Source organism: Oncorhynchus gorbuscha, linkage group LG03, assembly GCF_021184085.1.
Source record: "Oncorhynchus gorbuscha isolate QuinsamMale2020 ecotype Even-year linkage group LG03, OgorEven_v1.0, whole genome shotgun sequence".
Lineage (NCBI taxonomy): Eukaryota > Metazoa > Chordata > Actinopteri > Salmoniformes > Salmonidae > Oncorhynchus > Oncorhynchus gorbuscha.
This window is the reverse complement of record NC_060175.1, coordinates 90,729,172-90,749,162: the sequence shown is the minus strand read 5'-3', so window position 1 is coordinate 90,749,162 and position 19,991 is coordinate 90,729,172. Positions and strand designations below refer to the sequence as shown.

Genomic DNA, 19,991 nt, shown 5'->3' with positions numbered 1-19,991 from the left:
CTATCCTTATTAGGTTTGGGAATCAAAGTAATTACACCTTGCTTTAAGGAAGCCGGTAACTCCCCCTTTTCTATTGTTTCTTGGAACATAGCAAGAATGAAAGGAATCAATTTATCATTGACATTCCTAGCCGATCTGATCGCCATTTGGGAGGAAGTGAGCAAGCCGGATCAGCCAGGGCCAACCAAACATAAATAGAAGTATCCGCTTCATTCTATAGATTTGTTTTGTATGAAAGTATATATTCTGTTATATTTAGCTTATTAACAAAAATCATTATAGATCTTTTGCAAAAATACAGTACCACAGTATACATCTTTAAAAGCATTTTATTGCCTATATGATGATTAAGGTGGACTGTCTGTTCTATGTAGCACTTCACATTATAATAGTATGATTGTATGAACGACCATCATGTCACCAAAACCATAAACTCTATATCCAACATCTATTTATATACTCATGAATCAGTATCAGATTCAACACAATTCACCAAATTAATTCAAGGTTGACAGGAGCCTATCAATAGGCTTAAAGTGGTGATGAGATTATTAATGTGATGTGTGGAATATGTGAGCAGCACTTTCAAAGTCAAGGGCCTTTGACAAGCGCCTCAGTGACAGGCTGGAGAAAAACACAAAAGATTCATGTTTGCAAACGGCAATGTCAGAAGTTTCAGATAAGGTGATTTTGTCAACATATTTCATCTGTATTTTTTAACAAACATAAAACATTTATAACAGAGACCAACTCTGTTCAGGGTCAATTGCAATGTATAGACACAAAAAAAATGCTAAAAGCAAATGAATAAAATGTACATTATAATATACAATTTGATTAGCAGAAGTACATGATGAAAATAACAATGGTAATAAATTGTCATAATGGCATAAAGGACACAAATGGTTAGTGCTTTTGACAGGTAGGCTATTATAAGCTTATTATTCTAAAAACAAAGATATTCAAAAACAAAATACTGGCTTTACATAGAAGAAATGTCTAAATACTTTTTGTTAACATAAGTGTGCTTAATTTAAGTAACGGGGAAAAAAGCAAAAGGGAAAAAAATAATATTTACCACGTTAAAACCGTCTCTGAAATCAGGAAATTACCAACAAAACTGTTAAAATTTTAAACAAGGTCTTAATAAATTGCACATTTAAAAAACATGACAAGTCATTGTCCCAGTGCTATACTTGTGCAGTTGGGCACCTTTATAATCTTGGTCTCCATTTGGTCTTCCACTGGGCTAGAGAGCTGATCTGCCCACAGATTATATTTCTATGGTTCTGTCTCAGGCAGCTTCTATTCTTCACAGGTAGGGGTACTGACTGAGCTTCCTTTGGCTTAGCTGGTAGGCTGCCGCGCTGGATCGGGGAACGGGGTAAGGCTGGGCCGCCAGCTGCTGCTGGTGGTGGTACTGTCCCTGGGCATGTAGGAGCCCCAGGGAGGAGTAGGGCCCATCGGGCCGGGCATGTCGAGAAGAGCCGCCGGCATGGAGCTGGTCCACGGCCTGGGAGACAGAGGCCAGGGCGGCAGAGGCAGGGTAGGCGTACAGGTTCGGGGTAGAGGTGAAAATGGAGGCAGCCTCGTGCAGGCGGTAAGAGGAGTTGGAGGAGATGGGAGGAGGGTAAGTGGTTTGACGGGGCAAGGAGCTGTTGTTGCCTCCTGTTCTGTCTTGTGATGATGACATCACAGACTGCTGTACCTGGAGAGGAAAACATTGGCTACAATTTATATCACTTCATTCACATTTTATATTACTTTTTTTATTTTTTATATTTATTTAACTAGGCAAGTCAGTTAAGAACAAATTCTTATTTTCAATGACGGCCTAGGAACAGTGGGTTAACTGCCTTGTTCAGGGGCAGAACGACAGATTTTTACCGTGTCAGCTCAGGGATTCGATCTAGCAACCTTTTGGTTACTGGCCCAACGCTATTAACCACTAGGCTACCTGCCACCCCATATACACCTTACCTTCATTTACATTCTAGATAACTATATTTTAAATAAAAACCCTAAGACATGACAATTGAGATCAACCATATACCCTTACCTGACTCAGGTTGAGTGGTTGGGATCTGCTAGTTGTGGCACTCTGGTTGCGATCAGAGCTGGAGGTCTTTCCTGCCCTGCTGGACTGCTGAGCTGTCCCCTTCTTGGATTTACCAGAGAATTTAGCAGGTTGATCTGAAAATCAATAAAAACCTAATTATTTAAGGTGAAAGGCAACAAAACTAAGGAGGTGGGCAGCTCCACCTATACAATAGTAGGGGGAACACTAGACTGGAGGTGTGTTACCACGCCAACCTGTTTTAGGTACTCTGCTCTCCCCAGACTGGGTCTTCACTAAGGGCAGGATGATGGCTAGAGACTTGGAGAAGGAGTGGGAGGTCTGGGACGAGGAGGAGCTGTTGGCCAGGCCCTTGGGGCTCAGGGGACTGCTGGTGGACGAGTCAGAGTCATGCGAGTCGTGGACTGTCACACAGCTAATCACGTTGGCCCGCTGGTTAGCACCAGAGCTGTGACAGAAAAGAGGAAGAAAACTTTATCGTTTTCCTTTTAGAACACCAAAATTCCTCTTTTGCTTTCAACCCAATCCCTTGAGACACACAGACACACGCACCCGAGGGATTGACACTAAAGCCAGGGTCATCCAGGGTGCTGGTTTCAGCTACTCAACAAAACAGCAGCGTATCTCCATTGTCTCTCATTCATTCACACATTAGGTGGATACATTAGAATACACAGGATTGACCTCACCTGGCAGCAGGGAACTTCCCGTCATCCTCGTCCTCTGTGTCACTATGGATAGTGATAATGCTGACAGCAGGGCTGGGAGTATCAGAGATGATAATTGGATCACCACTCAAGGCAGGCAGTGGTGTGTTGTGGACCATAGGGGCGGCTGTCTGCAGAGACAACACAGGCCTGCAAAGGGACAAATGTCATTTTAACAGGAAAGTATATTGAGATGTTTCAATGTGCTTTAAAAAGGTTTGTGTTGATCTGAAAGTCCTCAATCATAAGGCTCTCACTGATTCATAGAAATCACACACCTAATGAGGAAGAGAACCATACAGTATACAAGAGTATGAATAAAGTGTGTATTCTTGGACCTGACCATTGGGTTGAAATTTACCTGGCCCTACTGTCGGCATCTCGAGCCTTAGACCTTTTCCCCTGCTGAGATCTTGCTTGGAACTGGCCCGCAGGTGCATGACGCCCCAGTGTATGGTCCTGCTGTTTGATGCCATGGTAATGACTGCCATGACGACCCCTGGCATGACAATAACTTGTAATTAGCTTCCCTAGCATATCTGAATCAGTACAACACAATATTATCTGAACCATCTAACATCTCCACATACAAAATAATGTCAGAAAATATCAAATTAGGGCTTCCTCTGCAATTCCTCTAACGTTCTGCTCTTTGGACAATGATATGGCCTTAGTGCCCAGAGGGACACCACTGCAGTACTCACCTCCAGTGTGAGGCCTGTTGTCCTGAGCTTTCTCCCCCAGAGAGGGGGGCTCCCATGGGGGAGTCATGGACAAGAGTCTGGTTTTGGCTGGGGTTGTGGAGAGACATACCTGGCATCTGCTGCCACGTGGAGGGGATGAGGATCTGCTGGGTGCCTGCTGGCCAGCCCTGCTGTACACACACACACAGACAAAAACAAACAAAGTGTTTGCTTCTAAAACAAGAGATCAATGAAAGCAAGTTGAACAGTCTGTTTTAAGGGAAATAGAAAAATGCTGTGCTACATGTGAGTACGAGTCAGACCATTACAGGTTGGGTGTGGATTCTACAAGAACCACTGGGAAGAGGCATGACAAGCACATGCAATTTGCAGACAGACATGATTCAGTGTTTGCTCCTGTCATACATGGAAAGCTATAGGCATCCAGCATGCCCCCACTGAGTCAAGCTCAAATTCAAAGGGGAAAGAAAAACATTCTATGATTGTTCTCTGTTCCCCGGACTTCCAAAGCATGACCCGAACAGAGAAAACCTCAATAGTTACTGCTGAGGGAAATATGTTTGAAATCAAAACACCATTAAACCGGCACTCCAACTAGCAGAAGAAACAACTGTTCATTCTCTCAAGCCAAGCTCAAGCCCTGGAAGACAGAGTTCTGTGGAACTGAGAAGGTGGTTTAAAACCTGAAACTCAAGAGTATTCTGTTAAGAGAAGCATGACAGACAATCAAGGGGCAGCATTCTAAGATGGTATTTCTAATGTCTGCTGCACGATTCCAGGACCAAAGCAACAACATTGATATTTTGAATCAACAGGGATTCCAAAGGTTGAAGAGATGTACATTTACATTTGGTTGAATCTATTTACATTTCAGCAAGACTTCCAGAAACTTCAGCTGTCTCTGTATCATAATACAACATCTCTCTTTTTGGAAGGGGAAGAGAAAAGGAGAGATGAGATGCTGCAAGCATAAGCACAGACCAGAGTTAGCAGTAGTACATGCGTCCCATGCTCTGCCCACCCCTGACATGTGTCGGAGGAGAAAGGGGCAACGGGGTATTAGTGATAGTGCTTTACCAGCATGGTGGGGCTCTGTTCCAGTAGGCCAGGCCTTCCAGCCCCACAGCCCAGGGGCAGAGAATACAGAGGGGCCATTCCTGCCACAGGGGCTTGCAGGGTGGCTACCATCAATGGATTGCAGGATTGCTGGTGGGGAGGAGGTTTGAGGGAGGGATGTAGGGGTTAGATAAATGGACAGGGAAGGCCAATCCGATCTCCACATCCCTTCACCAATCAGTCGGAGACTGATTCCCAAAGAAAGGAGAGGATGTTAAGGAGGCTAAACACCTTGGTGTGAGGAATCCTGTCAATACTACTCTGGTTATTCATAGGATTTCAATGGACACACATGGAGTCAAGGTGTGGTGGGTAGTCATAAAGCACTCAGTCTTGCTGTACCTGTGTGAGCATTCCAGGCTGGACATGCAGTGGCTGAGTGGACTGGTTCTGGGGCACCATGGGAACAGAGTTATCCATCCTCACTGGGAACCCAGAATGTTTACCGGATGACTGGAGGCCTAAGAAGAAAGGAAGGCGGTAGATTAGTTACAATGTCATGCATACAGCTCTGCAGATGCAAACTGCAGACATTACATCTAACTAGGGACAATTGGACAACATTATGAAGTTCAGATCCTCTTGTGTTATTACATCACACAAGGCTACACAACTTGTATCACTGAAAGCGGTCTCCCACATTACAACCTATGTACTTAGCTGCGACATGAATTTGGTCTTCATTCAAGTTCAGCAAGAGAGGCAAACAAACTATACTTATAACATTATAACCCTGCCCCATCTGTTCTCACCCTGGATGGTTGGTGGGCAGACTATGAGAGTTTGCTGGAAAGGCTCTGCCTGGCCACACAGCTGAGTGGGTCTGGTCTGCAGAGGGACACTTTGCTGGTGGAGACCTGGGATGTTGATAGTAGCCTGCTGATACAGCCCCGACTGGTAGTTCAGCAGAGGGACGTTGCTGCTCAGGGACAGGGACTGGCCACCGGTTGACGCCACCTGACATGGTGTGGATAACATGAAATAACTATTCATCATATTTTACTTTCACACTTTACGTGCTGTAAAATATTCATGCTAGGACATGCGGAGTAAGTCTGATGATAAAAGATATTAGCTTAAGGGGAAAAATATCCTTAGTACTGTGATGAAAATGTGTTTTTCTCATAAGTAATTTCTGTGTTCTATTCATGTGCTGTTCTATAAACCAATTTCTGTGTTCATGCAAGTGACTTGAGTGAACGAATCCTCACTATCAGTAGCTGCAATTTGGCAGTACACCCAGACCTTGTTTTGAGAACGAAAGATATCTCAGTTTCAAGGTCTCAGCTTATAAGAAGTGAGGTATTGGTCTGCCACATGCATGACCCAGTATTGGTCGGTCACATGAATGAAACAAAACAGTCATGATTAATTACTTATGCTAAATCATGCAAATGTAACTTGTCTGAGTTTCTGACAGACAGACGTTCACTATGGTGCATTACCTATGTTGAAACCTCCAGCGCGCTGACAATGATTCATTTAAGATGAACTTTTAGTGTCCCTGTGTAATTTCCACAACAGTTCTCACCTGGTTGTGCTGGCTGCTAAATGTAACAGTGAGGTTGGTAGCTGCACTGGGGGTGTTGCTGCTAGAAAACAGATTCTTTCCACTCTCGAAAGGGTTGACCCTTCGCTTGCAAATGTCCATGTTCTGGAAGCACGACTTCACACTGAAAAAATAAGAAATATCAAGGCATATGTGAATCTAAAGGAGCAAGGTACTCTGTACTCTTATTATATCCACCTGGTACAGCCAGAAGAGGACTGGCCACACCTCAGAGCCTGGTTCCTCTCTAGGTTTCTTCCTCGGTTCCTGTCTTTCTGGGGAGTTTTTCCTAACCACCGTGCTTCTACATCTGCATTGCTTGCTGTTTGGGGTCTTAGACTGGGTTTCAGTATAAGCACTTTGTGACTGCTGATGTAAAACGGGATTTATAAATACATTTGATTTGATGACACATTTTATCTCGAGAGAAAAACAAGGAGATTTGCCAAGCCGTCTTAATCCTGGGCTATCGTGTGTAAGAGCTCTTAGGCCAAACAATTGATATAAAATGTAATTTGACATAAATGCCACAATACGATAGTCCTGATGATCCTCTACTTACTGTGAACTGTGAGGGAAGTGCAGCAGGTGGGTCATGGTGACGAAGGTGTGGTTGAGGGTCTTCATGGGGGTGATGCGTTTGTCTGCGTCCAGCGTTAGCATCTTCTTCAGCAGGTCAATAAACTCTCTCCGGTCCGCCTTCTCTGCCTGGATGTCAGTTCCCGCCAGACTAGTCATGTTCACCTGCCACAACATACAGAAAGTCTGCTAAATGACTAAAATGTAAACGTTTATAGATGCACTATGCAGAAATCGCTCCACCATTTCCTGGTTGCTAAAATTCGACTAATTTCAGTTTTATGTGACAAAACAAGCAAGCATAGTGTAGAGAATCATTGTACCGTCTTTAATTATTATTATTTTATTTTTTAAACGCTGTGAAATATATTTTCCATAACCAAAAATATTGTTTTTGAATCTGGTGTACAAAGCAGCAAATAAAAGACGCAAAAAAACAAAACTTAAGAACGGGAAGCATAGAAATAGTGCATAGAACAGATATACAGCTTCTTAGACTTGCTTTCAATCCGAATGACAGTTACATATTGCATCTTTAAACATCCAAGTCTACTCTGAAGAGATCAAATAAATTGGAGATATGAAACATACCAATTTATAAGCATAGCCTTATACAAAATAGTAATGGATTAATGACGAGTGGATTTAGAGAATGAATGGCGACCTAGTCACCCTCACCTGCATCATATCATCCAGACAGTTAAAGATGTATTTCCGAGCCTCCTTTGACTTTATCCCCAGCTCCGCCTCGTGCTCTGAAGGAGTCTACAGACAAAAAGAAAACGTAAAATAAAAAATAAAATAAAAAATACTATTAAAAGGTACTGTACAATATACATCAGTGAACAAGATATTTCATCAGTATGCACCCACACATCACAATTGCCGCTACCATACTCTTATCCACTATTGCGAATACTGAACAATTTAAACACTTGCCCTGAACAATTTAAACACTAGCCCTTCAATCCCCCCTTTCTCTAATACATGTGTAAATATTGTACGTTAAATGTGCCTTCTGTATTTTACTTTTGCAAAAAAATGTATTCTATTCTACTTTATGTTCGTATTCTTATCTTGTATTATTTCTTATTGTTGTTGCATTGTCAAGAAGGAACATGCAAGTAAGCATTTCGTTTGAAGGTATATACCATGTATATCCTGTAGATACAACTAAAATTCAACTTGAAAGATAATTAGCTATAAACATGTAATTATCAACATTCTGATTCCTAATATGTTACCTACTGTACCTTGAGCCTCCATAGGGGGTAGCTGGAGTCAGGGCCTCTGTTAAAGAAGCGACTGGACTTGGTTCCTTCACTCAGGAGGTATTCAGCAGGCAGGCCCTGGGTCTGGGAGATGTACCGGATCTGATGAAGCCAAGAGAAAAGCAACATCAACAGTGTTAATCAGAGATTGGTCACAAACAGACTTAGGGCCAGTTTCCCAGACACCGATTAAGTCTAGTGTTGGACTGGAAAACACTTCAAATGGGAATCTCCACTGAACACACTTTAGTCCAGGACTACACTTAATCTGTGTCTGGAAAACCAGCCACTTCATGTATGACTGATACTTCAACAAAATGGAGGAAACAAATACATGTCAATGATGGATGACAGTGTCGTGTCTCACAAAAAAGTAGAAGAGGTGCTGCTGACCTGATCATACTCTGAGGCACCAGGATAAAGAGGCCAACCCAAGAACAGTTCAGCAATGACGCAGCCCAGAGACCACATATCTATAGCTTCACAGAAGGGAAGGCCCAGGATGATCTCTGGCGCCCTGCAACAACACATATAGTTGAAGTCGGAAGGTTACATACACCTTAGCCAAATACATTTATACTAAGTTTTTCACAATTCCTGACATTTAATCATAGTAAAAATCCCCTGCCTTAGGTCAGTTAGGATCACTACTTTATTTTAAGAATGTGAAATGTCAGAATAATAGTAGAGAGAATGATTTATTTCAGCTTTTATTTTATTCATCACATTCCCCGTGGGTCAGAAGTTTACATACACTCAATTAGTATTTGGTAGCATTGCCTTTAAATTGTTTAACTTGGGTCAAACGTTTCGGTAGCCTTCCACAAGCATCCCACAATAAGTTGGGTGAATTTTGGCCCATTCCTCCTGACAGAGCTGGTGTAACAGAGTCAGGTTTGTACTGTAGGCCTCCTTGCTCGCACATGCTTTTTCAGTTCTGCCCACAAATGTTCTATATGATTGAGGTCAGGGCTTTGTGATGGCCACTCAAATACCTTGACTTTGTTGTCCTTAAGCCATTTTGCCACAACTTCGGAAGTATGCTTGGGGTCATTGTCCATTTGGAAGACCCATTTGCAACCAAGCTTTAACTTCCTGACTGATGTCTTGAGATGTTGCTTCAATATATCCACATAATTTTCCTTTCCTCATGATGCCATATATTTTGTGAAGTGCACCAGTCCCTCCTGCAGCAAAGTACCCCCACAACATGATGCTGCCACCCCCGTGCTTCACGGTTGGGATGGTGTTCTTCGGCTTGCAAGCCTCCCCCTTTTTCCTCCAAACATAACGATGGTCATTATGGCCAAACAGTTCTATTTTTGTTTCATCAGACCAGAAGACAGTTCTCCAAAAAGTACAATCTTTGTCCCGATGTGCAGTTGCAAACTATAGTCTGGCTTTTTTTATGGCAGTTTAGGAGCCGTGCCTTCTTCCTTGCTGAGCGGCCTTTCAGGTTATGTCAATATAGGACTCATTTTACTGTGGATATAGATACTTTTGTACCTGTTTCCTCCAGCATCTTCACAAGGTCCTTTGCTTTTGTTCTGGGATTGATTTGCACTTTTCGCAACAAAGTACGTTCATCTCTATGAGACAGAACACGTCTCCTTCCTGAGCGGTATGACGGCTGCGTGGTCCCATGGTGTTTATACTTGCGTACTATTGTTTGTAGAGATGAACGTGGTACCTTCAGGCTTTTGGAAATTGCTCCCATGGATGAAGCAGACTTGTGGAGGTCTACATTTTTTTTCTGAGGTCTTAGCTGATTTCTTTTGATTTTCCCATGTCAAGCAGAGAGGCACTGAATTTGAAGGTAGGCCTTGAAATACATTCACATGTACACCTCCAATTGACTCAAATTATGTCAATTAGCTTATCAGATGCTGCTAAAGCCATGACACCATTTTCTGGAATTTTCAAAGTTGTTGAAAGGCAGTGTCAACTTCTGACCCACTGGAATTGTGATACAGTGGATTATAAATGAAATAATCTGTCTGTAAACAATTGTTGGAAAAATTACTTGTGTCATGCACAAAGTAAATGTCCTAATCGACTTGCCAAAACTAGTTTGTTAACAGGAGATTTGTGGAGTGGTTGAAAAACTAGACATGTTGGTAACATGAGTACATAATATTGAGCCTGCAATACATCCATGGCTACTGAGACTCTTGTGTCACAAAACGACACATGCACCAGGGTTGGGCTCAATTACATTTCTATTCAGTCAATTCAATAAGTAAATTGAAATTCCAATGCCGATTTTACTTATTGGAATATTCTGTTTACTTCATGAATTTACTGAATCTAAATGAAATTGACCCCAACCCTGACTGGCACTCACCGGTAGTAGCGTGACTGTAGGTAGGTGGAACACACTGCCTTAGAAACGTGGCTGGCGGAGCCGAAGTCGATGACCTTCACCCTGTAGGGCTGTCTGAGAGGATCCACCAGCATGATGTTCTCAGGCTTCAGGTCAGCATGGATTAGACCCAGGCTCTTCAGCTTCAACAGGGCCGTGGCCACCTGATGACATACATGGCAATGTAAAAACTATATATGTATGTATTATGTATATGGCTGTACAATATGTATATGATATGGGTAACATGCAATATGTACAGTGTATTGTGTTATTTAGCATATAGTAGTATTGTGCAGTACTAAAAAAGTGTTCAAGACTATTAATTGTACTGTATCGTACCTGCTGCAGCACAGGCCGGATTGACTTGAGCAGCAGCGGGCTGAACTTGCTGTGCTTCAGAAAGTCATAGAGATTCTGCTCCAACATCTCAAACACGAGACAGGTGTGGTTCTTGTGTTGGAAACACTCGTAGGAACGCACAAAGTTGAACTCGTCTGCGTTCTCTGTGCTCAGTCTGCTCAGGATACTCACCTGCAGGACGATGGCAGATACAGAGCCTTCAGAAAGTATTCATTCCACATTTTGTTGTGTTACAGCCTGAATTCAAAACGGATTTGATTTTTTTTCTCAACCATCTACACAAAATAACCGATAATGACAAAGTCAAACATGTTTTTTTTTTACATTTTAGAAAATGTATTGAAAATTAAATACAGAAATATCTAATTTACATAAGTATTCACACCCCTGTCACCGTTTACAGCTGTGAGTCTTTCTGGGTACGTTTTTAAGAGCTTTGCACACCTGGATTGTACAATATTTGCACATTATTCTTTATACATTCTTCAAGCTCTGTCAAGTTGGTTGTTGATCATTGCTAGATAGCCATTTTTAAGTCTTGCCATAGATTTTCAAGCTGATTTAAGTCAAAACTGTAACTCGGCCACTCAGGATCATTCAATGTCATCTTGATATGCAACTCCAGTGTATATTTGGCCTTATGTTTTAAGTTATTGTCCTGCTGAAAGGTGAATTTGTCTCCCAGTGTCTGTTGGAAAACATACTGAACCAGGTTTTCCTCTTGGACTTTGTTTTTGCTTAGTTCCATTCCATTTTGTCCTAAAAAAACTCCCTAATCCTTGCGATGACAAGCATACCCATAACATGATGCAGCCACCACCATGCTTGAAAATATGAAGAGCGGTACTCATTTATGTGTTGTGTCTGCCCCAAACATAACACTTTGTATTCAGGACATAAAGTTTGCAGTTTTAATTTAGTGCCTTATTGTAAACAGGATGCATGTTTCGCAATATTTGTATTCTGCACAGGCTTCCTTGTTTTCAATATGTCATTTAAGTTAGGATTATGAAGTAACTAATGTTGATCCATCCTCAGTTTCCTTCCTCTCCGGCAACCGAGTTAGGAAGGACACCTGTATGTTTGTAGTCACTGGGTATATTAATACACCATCCAAAGTATAATTAAAAACTTCACCATGTTAAGGGATAGTCAATGACTGTTTAAAAAAAATATATATATATATCTACCAATAGGTGCCTTTTGCAAGGCATTGAAAAACCTCCCTGGTAAATGTGGTTGAATCTGTGTTTGAAATTCACTGCTCAACTAAGGGATCCTACAGATAATTGTATGTGTGGGGTATAGAGATGAGGTAGTCATTAAAAAAATCATGTTAAACACTATTATTGCACACAGAATGTCCATGTAACTTACTTGTTAAGCAAACGTTTACTCCTGAACATATTTAGGCTTGCCATAACAAAGGGGCTGAATAGTTATTGACCCAAGACATTTCAGCTTTTCATTTTTTATTAATTTGTAAACATTTCAGAAAACATAATTCCACTTTAACATTATGGGGTATTGTGTGTAGGCCAGTGACACAACATCTAAATTAAATTCATTTTAAATTCAGGCTGTAACAACAAAATGTGGATAAAGTCAAGGGGTGTGGATACTTTCTGAAGGCACTGTAGATATGTTCAACTATTTTAATATCATCTCCTTCTTAAACTTCTACAAAATGTACACATGCATGGTACCTCTACAATTTTCAAATTCAATTGAAGCTCTGACCAGAGACTAATTTATCTGGTTAAAGCTTTACAAGAAAGTCACTTCTGCTTAGTGACACTAACCTCAATTTGACCTTGCCGGGCATATGAAGGATGATTCTTCAAGATCTTGATGGCCACGATTTCATTGGTGCCACGCTTCCAGCATTTAGCCACCTGGCCAAATGTACCTCTCCCTAGGAACTCCAGCACCTCATAACTGTTAGACAAAGAGCACAGGATCTCATGCTGCACTAGCTGGTAGTCTCCCTCACTGTGGGAGTTACTACTCTTAGTGGTGGAGGTGGAATGTGCTATGGACTGGGCTGTGGTGGTCCCCCCACCAGCGGCGGGGCGGTTGGAGAGCACAGGGGCAGAGAGCTCCTCCAGGATCTGAACACTGTCACTGCTGTCCAATTCCTCACTTTTCCTCTTCAGGCTGTTACTGTACTGCTTGTGGTATAGGTCCCCTGGCTGGGAGGAGGATGCAGCATCCTTGACATGGTGACTGGTAGAAGAGGAGGAAGATGAAGAGGGTCCTCGGGCACTGCCTGTGCTGTCTGCCGCCCGTACGACTGTCTGCTCCCGGGAGCCTCCCCCCATTGATGGGTACCCCTGGTTGGAGTTGGAGGAGTTGTATGCTGGGTTGAAACTTGATGCAGAGGGGGAGGATGTGTTTCCATTCCCCTGGATGGGGCCCTGCTGCTGGTAGTAAGTGTAGTTGTTGTCTCCCACCTGGACGCTCACATCCCACACACTGTTCTCTACTTTTAATTTCTTGGTACGAGTGTATGCGCTGGAGGAGACTGAAGGAGAGGAGAAAACCTGGAGCTGGGAAGCCATGTCTACACAAAATGGGAGGCAAAGAGATTACTGGAAGCTGGCTACCTCTCTATCATCATAAACTGACAGCTGGTGTTAACTAGTTATCTTACATTGTTGTAATAGATCAAACAGTTCAAATCATTTTAGCAGCACTACAACTCAAACGTTAGCTAACGTTAGTGTTTCATCAAAGTGTTCTGCCATCAACGGGCCCAGGCTGTGTGTTGTGCGGACCAATGCAACTAGCTAGGCTAAGGACGCTTATGGAAAACTGTCAACAACTGGAAAATAACATATATTGCATAGGTAAACGTCACCTGTGTTTGGTTTAGTCTTGCGGGTCCGATCGATTTCCCAAAACAGCAAGCCTCATAGCTAGCTAGTTGCAGGCAGATAAGAGCTAAGATTCCAACTAATGCGATCTCTCCCCTCGAGATCTCAAAACATCAACCGGGACATCATAATAACAACACGAGGATATCACACGACATCACATCATTTTAGAGGCACATAGAAAATGTCAAACTGACAAAAACAACAGGATAGACCCCCATCAATCCATAACAAAATCAACCGTATACCTAAGCACCAGAAGCGCTTCAGCATTACCGTAAGGGTTGAAAACAAGCGCGTGATAAATTGTCGTCTCCTAAAAATAATCTCAGGATTACATTTTAGACTAAACAGAAACAATAATTGAAAAGATCAGAAGAAACATCACCACCTCTGCTTGGTGTTTGTGGTAGCTACAATTTTTAAAAGACCAAATGAAATATTTGACTAGGAGGAACGAGGAAATAGAACCCATGGTACTGCCAGAGTGGAACTTCTCACATCGTGGGAATTTCATGAACGCTTGCGAAACAGATCAAGCAGGGGTTGGAGAAATCAATGAGATAATTCTTCCTTAGTTATTACTTTTCTCTAAATCTAAAAGCCACAACCTAGATTCAATACAATGTCTTAAGTATTTGAACATGTTATTATGCCCAGCTCGTGGAAATGACAAACTGACACGTTTTCATTTTCGCTAAAAACAACTTTATATCGAAGGCGTGCCTTTGATTTGACGATCTGCACATGCCGTTAGATTTAATTACGTGTTTCGTTTCTACGAATTTATTTTAATTTGAGCAGACAAGTCAGTTAAGAACAAATTCTTATTTTCAACGACGGCCTAGTGGAACTGTCTTGTTCAGGGTTTCGATTTTGCAAGCTTTCGGTTACTAGTCCAACGCTCTAACCACTAGGCTACCTGCCGCCCCAAAATGAGTTTAGCCAAGCATTTTTTATAACTAACACTATATGTGGTTTAGCTAGCTAACGTCGCCATGAAATCGCTTACATGTGTGATAAAGGATTTATATCGGATATGCAGTTTCTGCCTATCTTCATGCTGTACTGTCTTATCTCGTTTGTGCCGCGCGCATGCTCAGATGGTGGCCTTGGAGATGTCGAGAAGATTTAGCATTAGCCATAATATAAATAACAAAGCACACCACAGCAAAGGTAAGAAACGTTAACCAACGTTTAAGCAACTTCAAGAATAATGTAAACGTATGCTAATTTCTAGTTGCTTCAAGAGAAGTTGTGTGAAACCATCATAAAATAAGCAAGCTAGCTAGCCAGGTTAGCATAACACAATCTGTGACGTAGTTAGTTAGCAAATTTAAAGGGATACGTTAGCCCTCTAAAAACACAGTCTAATGTTTTCCACCAAATATATTTGTTTACATTTCTTTTAGAGGAGGACCATGTCAGATCTCTACCTTCCATGGCCGCACAAACTGAAAATGGGTTTTTACATCTGAAACAGTACCTCAAAGAGATGTCCTCCATGAGACAAGCTTTGAACACAGGTCGTCCCTTGGTAATTTGCTTGAGGGACCAGGTATTTTACCTACCTACTCAATAGGAATTGCCCATCAATCTCTGAGCTCTGTTAAAAGCTTGGAACAGTTTTAATGTAACATCACGTTTTTGTATTTATTGTATTTAATAGGATCGACTTCCACCCCTACCAAAGAAAACCTCACCCAGATCTACTAATGACAAGATTGCAGCAGGTAGGCCTATGCTAACATTTGGAATATATCTGTCCCTTTACAAGTGGAGAAAGTAGCAACTGTTTGTGTTGTTGACAACTATGTTCTTCCCTTCGCTTCCCCTGTCCCCTGCTGATAAAGATATAGAATGCACCATGTCAATAAAGCAGCATGCTCCAGCAGAAGAGGATATATTAAGGTGCGTAAAAGATTTTTAACAAATCACATTTTTTTATTGCACCAACACTTTCTTAAATGGCTATGCTACAACCGTCCTTCAGGGCCGTCAATATCATATTTTACGTTTTATACAGAAGGATACAATTCAGGAGGGACGAGCACATAATAGAGAAGCTTCAGTGGATCTACAAGATACTTTGTGGCTTAACCAACATGAGGAATAGAGACCTGAAAACACTGGTGAGATTTGCTTTATTTGTGTGTGACATTGTGTTTATTCATTGTTGTAATAAATGACACAATTGTACAGTAAAGTTGTGTATTTCTCACCAAGTTGCCTCTTGCAAGTGGGTATGTGAACATCATCATGAAAGACACAGATAAAACCAATGTTCTTTTGAAGAACTCTCAGAGGTAACCAAACTAAATCCATTTATATCACCTCTTACAATACCCATTGACTTACAAAACTTAAATAGCTAGTTTATGGTAACCTGCTTGATTTAACTGCATTCAAATAAAAGCAATTTTTTATTTAAATATTTCAGATGTGATTCTATGTTGTTAGGTGTCTGATTCCATTTGCACCTGAGGACATGAACATCAACCCAGACTTGTGGGAGTCATTCATCAATCACCAAGACCAAGGCAGTAAAATTTCCACAGATTTTCATGGGAATACCGGTACTATCATTGTTTTTAATGTTTTTTGTTTTGTTTTTCAGAGCCAAAATCACCCTCCGCTAAGTTTGCTGGGTAAGAAATGTAATACATACAGTACATTGGTTAAAATCTATATGTCATTTAGCAGACGCTCTTACCCAGAGCAACTAGGGTTAATTGCCTTGCTCAAGGGCACATCGGCAGATGGTTTTACCTAGTCGGCTCAGGGATTCACACCAGCAACCTTTCGGTTACTGTCCCAATACCCTTAACCACTAGGCTACCTGCCACCCCTAATTAATAATGTATTTGCTAACTAAAGTTTAATGGTCAATTCCACCTTAAAACATTGCAGTTGTAAGCCTGTCCAGTTAGGACTCAGAAGGAAGGCAGGTCTAAAGGAGGTAGAGAATGAAACTGGGGACCTACCTCCTTGGCTGAACCTGCTCTTGGATGAGAACAGTTAGTACACAGCCATTTTGATTTGCAGTATAACAAATATATAAGAACCATATAATGACACTTCAGTATAAACGGCATATAACGGTTTACTTGGGTCTGAAAGTCAGATTGAAATAGTGATATTGACTATTCACTTTCCACAGCCACATATGAGAAGGATCCTCAGAAGTGAGTATCAGTGGCTAGTGTTTAAGACATTAATGAAACACGAGAGAGTAGAATATAGATATTCAATCTTCACATATTTTTTTCAGACCAAAGAACAGACATGATATGCTGGAACGTGTCAGAACAAAGTTCATCGAAATTCAGAGATCTATGAACAATCAGATGGAGACAGACATGTTTGAGAAGAAAATGTAAGCGGTTGTAATGATTCCAATATAGGTCTGTGTAATGTTAGATTTTTCCTCGCATTTAAAAAAAAAAAAAGTTTAATCAAAACATAAATGCAAGTGAAAAAAATTACAGTATAGACTCAGTATGTTTCATTTGTTTTGTTTAGACACAGAGAGGAGAGAATGAGGACTCTCCTGGATGCATTGATGGCCTCAAGGAAGGAGACAAGCCTACCTATGCTGCTCTCCTCACTAAAACATGAGCTCAGGGAACCAAAATCGGCGCTTTTATTTTGGCGAGTTTCAGTTCTATGTTACCAACATGTACAGTAGCCTACTATGTCACTTGTTCATGGGAAAATTCATGTGAAATACAGTAAATGTTGACATTGGTTGTATTTTAGTTTACTTTTAAAATGTTTTCTTAGGTACGAAATCCTGAAGAGCGATGTCTCAGAATTGTCTGATGACAGGGACTTTGAGTACAGGACCATCCTGCAGAAGATTGGCCAATTCCACAACTTCTCTCACAAGAAGTTGCCCTACTCAAAGGTAATCATTCCAAATTCTCTGGAAGTGAATAGATTCATGGCAAATTTCATTTTGAACACTTGTGTCAGTGTATCAGAGTTCGTGGATTATTAGTGTAAGCCTGACCATTAGTGAAAAAATAAACCCTGTTATTGTTTATAGGAGAAATTTTGTCTCCTTGTTCTCTCTCTGCCATCGAATCAGCTTCTGCAACCAGCCATGCAAGATGCTCTGATGTTCCTCACTGAGAACGTCTTCCAGCTCCTACCCCGACAACTCAAGCACTGGTATCAGTATCTCAAACTGCCCTTTTATGACGCCTCCTGACTCTTAAACTCAAGTCATCCTCAGAGGGCTGCCAGCCAATGGTTGTTATTTTAGTTTAAATGATATTAAATGTAATTTGTTTCAGAAATATGGACACATCAGTCTTGTGTAATTGTTGTAGTTAGTCAGGCAAGGAACCACTGTGAACACTTGTCAGTTTTTAGAGACTTTCTTTAGTTTCACAATTTAAAATATTCAAGACAAAATTACATTCCTTTGAGATATATTAGCATTTTGCCTCTACAGCGTTTATATACAATATCTGCATTGAAATGCATAGTGGTATGAATATAAAGACATATTCTACATGACATTTTAACAAAATATTAAGACTATACCAGCATAGTCGAAATCAAATATCACCTTCCATATAGTTCCAGGATAAAAACAAAACTTATTTGAAAAATAATACTGACATTACAGCACATTTCAAAGAACTGGATGGTATCCAAAGGAAACAACCCTGTCCATTCATCCTAAGTGAGCTGAAAGCCTATAGGCTATAGTGTAGAGACATTGCTGCTTAATTCAAGTTTGAAAGAAATAAATGGACCAAAGGAATGCATTACACAAAAAAAACTAAACATTTTGCAATGTAAACAATATGCTGTTATTCCTTCTATAGTGAGTCTGGTTCATTGAACAAAATAATCAAGCTGTTCTGAGCACACAAAGATGAAGAATTATCATAATTCTTAACAACTCCTGATATCTATCTAGAATACAGGTTAATAAATTGTTTAGTGCTTGGATTTATCTAAAGTTAACATTTAACAACAACGCTTAAAAATAATGTCATACAGCTAATAGGAGAGGACAAGTCCAGCATATCCTCATAAAGCAAGTACAGGCTACATTACAAAAAGTTATTAAAACAAATTATTTGATGACAGAATATGCATTTTACACATTTGTAACATACAGCATTCTCCAACAAAATACTTCCCAATTGCTGAAAGCATCAATATCTTTTGTCAAAGAAGTAATATATGTCATGAACAGCATCTAAGAATTCACAGATGTTTTTAGCAGTGACAATAATTATTGATATCGTCGCCCATACCTGTAGGCCTATGTTTTTGAGGCAACATTTCTAAGCTCCCATATACTGTAGGTGCATGTTGACAGAAGTGGTTTCACTATTCAGATGAGTGAAGTCATTTAGTGTTAGTCAGTATTGGTATTAATAGTAGAGATAGTACCTGTAGTACGGCAATTTGAAAGAATTTAATAGTGGTTCTCATTTGTGAAGAACATTTACGAGTTGGGTATCTGAGAGGATTCCTAAAGTCAGGTTCTGAATATGAGGTGGATAGACACACTATTCAAATCTGTAATGATGTAAGGAAAGTGACTGTTGCACTCTTCAAGTACGACCTCCCAGACATCTCATCCCTCTGTGGGCTACCTGAAGGAGTGTCTAAAATGTACACTCCTCCGCTTCAGCTTCTCTGGGTTGTGGGAGGCCATGTGTGAGAACTCTCGGAAGATGTCGAGGTAAGTAGTGTCTCCTGAAAAGGGATAGGAATGTAACAGAGCATTATCGTCAAGAATTGCATTTGAATTGATCTGGTAAATAACAGTAGGCCTGCCATAAAATAATGTGGAATTTGTGTGAAAAAACATGAAATCGATTGTTCAAAACCTGAAAAAAATATTTTAAAAATGACAGACACTCGATTCTAGACAACACATTAGCAGAGGAACAAAACTATAGTCTAGGCTTCACCCAATCTATTACCAAATTATCAAGCTTTACTTTTCTGGTGACCATGGCGACCGCCAGTCAAACTCCTTTCTACCCGAGAAATTCTCAGCTAGACTAATTTAAAAAAGGAGGGAAGAAGAACATTCCAGTCTGTGGCTGTGTGTATCTATGATTATTTGGTATTTTATGATCAATGGGCAAATGAGCAGCAAATGAGCCTGAAACAAGTGTAAAACTTTTTTTTATGGGGCAAATTGGATTGACCATAGAAATAATTTTTGAATCCATACTGAGTTGAATGTAGGAGGACAGGTTTTCTAATCTCTGAAAATGTGTGGTATGTTGTTATATCTTCACCCTAGACGTAAGTGGTTGACTCATAAGTGCATTGCCAGTTCAGGTTAATGCAGTTAGTTGTAGTGACAGGGGGAGTGTTAAGTTGTAGTGACAGGGGGAGTGTTAAGTT

At 40.8% G+C, this 19,991-nt stretch overlaps 3 protein-coding genes across 11 annotated transcripts in view; 1 reads left to right on the top strand and 2 right to left on the bottom strand.

The window, feature by feature from the left end:
- Positions 1–317: 317 nt before the first annotated feature.
- Positions 318–14,906, bottom strand: LOC124032185 (homeodomain-interacting protein kinase 1-like). Of its 5 annotated transcripts, none has more exons than XM_046344372.1 (18): positions 14,617–14,906; positions 12,531–13,291; positions 10,708–10,899; positions 10,348–10,529; positions 8,397–8,520; positions 7,986–8,105; positions 7,411–7,497; positions 6,716–6,897; positions 6,136–6,277; positions 5,357–5,561; positions 4,947–5,065; positions 4,566–4,694; positions 3,489–3,658; positions 3,146–3,283; positions 2,767–2,934; positions 2,314–2,525; positions 2,060–2,193; positions 318–1,708 (listed from the first exon to the last, which is right to left on the bottom strand). In XM_046344372.1, the coding sequence occupies exons 2-18, from the start codon at positions 13,287–13,289 to the stop codon at positions 1,313–1,315; spliced, it is 3,459 nt and encodes a 1,152-aa protein (XP_046200328.1). In that variant the 5' UTR covers positions 13,290–13,291; positions 14,617–14,906; the 3' UTR covers positions 318–1,312. The 5 variants fall into 5 exon arrangements, with proteins under 5 accessions (XP_046200328.1, XP_046200326.1, XP_046200329.1 ...); XM_046344370.1 differs by lacking the exon at positions 14,617–14,906 and adding an exon at positions 13,589–13,756; XM_046344373.1 differs by lacking the exon at positions 14,617–14,906 and adding an exon at positions 13,589–13,756 and having other exon boundaries at positions 3,489–3,655.
- On the top strand, positions 14,603–17,905 carry LOC124032187. 5 transcript variants are annotated; one of them, XM_046344379.1, is made up of 14 exons: positions 14,603–14,780; positions 15,017–15,141; positions 15,274–15,337; positions 15,458–15,515; positions 15,631–15,736; positions 15,831–15,910; positions 16,065–16,144; positions 16,222–16,252; positions 16,515–16,621; positions 16,765–16,789; positions 16,876–16,980; positions 17,127–17,255; positions 17,388–17,511; positions 17,653–17,905. In XM_046344379.1, the coding sequence occupies exons 1-14, from the start codon at positions 14,603–14,605 to the stop codon at positions 17,815–17,817; spliced, it is 1,377 nt and encodes a 458-aa protein (XP_046200335.1). In that variant the 3' UTR covers positions 17,818–17,905. The 5 variants fall into 5 exon arrangements, with proteins under 5 accessions (XP_046200335.1, XP_046200337.1, XP_046200334.1 ...); XM_046344381.1 differs by having other exon boundaries at positions 15,017–15,162; positions 17,695–17,905; XM_046344378.1 differs by having other exon boundaries at positions 15,017–15,162.
- Positions 15,790–19,991, bottom strand: part of LOC124032186 (arf-GAP with coiled-coil, ANK repeat and PH domain-containing protein 3-like) — a 102,135-nt gene continuing 97,933 nt past the window's right edge. Inside the window, 1 exon segment of the mRNA XM_046344377.1 lies at positions 15,790–19,328. Within this exon segment, the coding sequence (XP_046200333.1) occupies positions 19,222–19,328 (107 nt within the window). The 3' untranslated portion in view covers positions 15,790–19,221.

Excerpts from the sequence above, each read along its gene's own strand:
- LOC124032185 (XM_046344372.1), bottom strand. The coding sequence starts at position 13,289 with ATGGCTTCCCAGCTCCAGGTTTTCTCCTCTCCTTCAGTCTCCTCCAGC. Across the intron at positions 3,659-4,565 it reads AACAGAGCCCCACCATGCTG|CAGGGCTGGCCAGCAGGCAC; the intron begins GTAAAGCACTAT and ends GTGTGTGTACAG. Across the intron at positions 2,935-3,145 it reads GATGCCGACAGTAGGGCCAG|GCCTGTGTTGTCTCTGCAGA; the intron begins GTAAATTTCAAC and ends GTCCCTTTGCAG.
- LOC124032187 (XM_046344378.1), top strand. The coding sequence starts at position 14,603 with ATGAAATCGCTTACATGTGTGATAAAGGATTTATATCGGATATGCAGT. Across the intron at positions 16,145-16,221 it reads CATCAATCACCAAGACCAAG|AGCCAAAATCACCCTCCGCT; the intron begins GCAGTAAAATTT and ends TTTGTTTTTCAG. Across the intron at positions 17,256-17,387 it reads AAATCGGCGCTTTTATTTTG|GTACGAAATCCTGAAGAGCG; the intron begins GCGAGTTTCAGT and ends ATGTTTTCTTAG.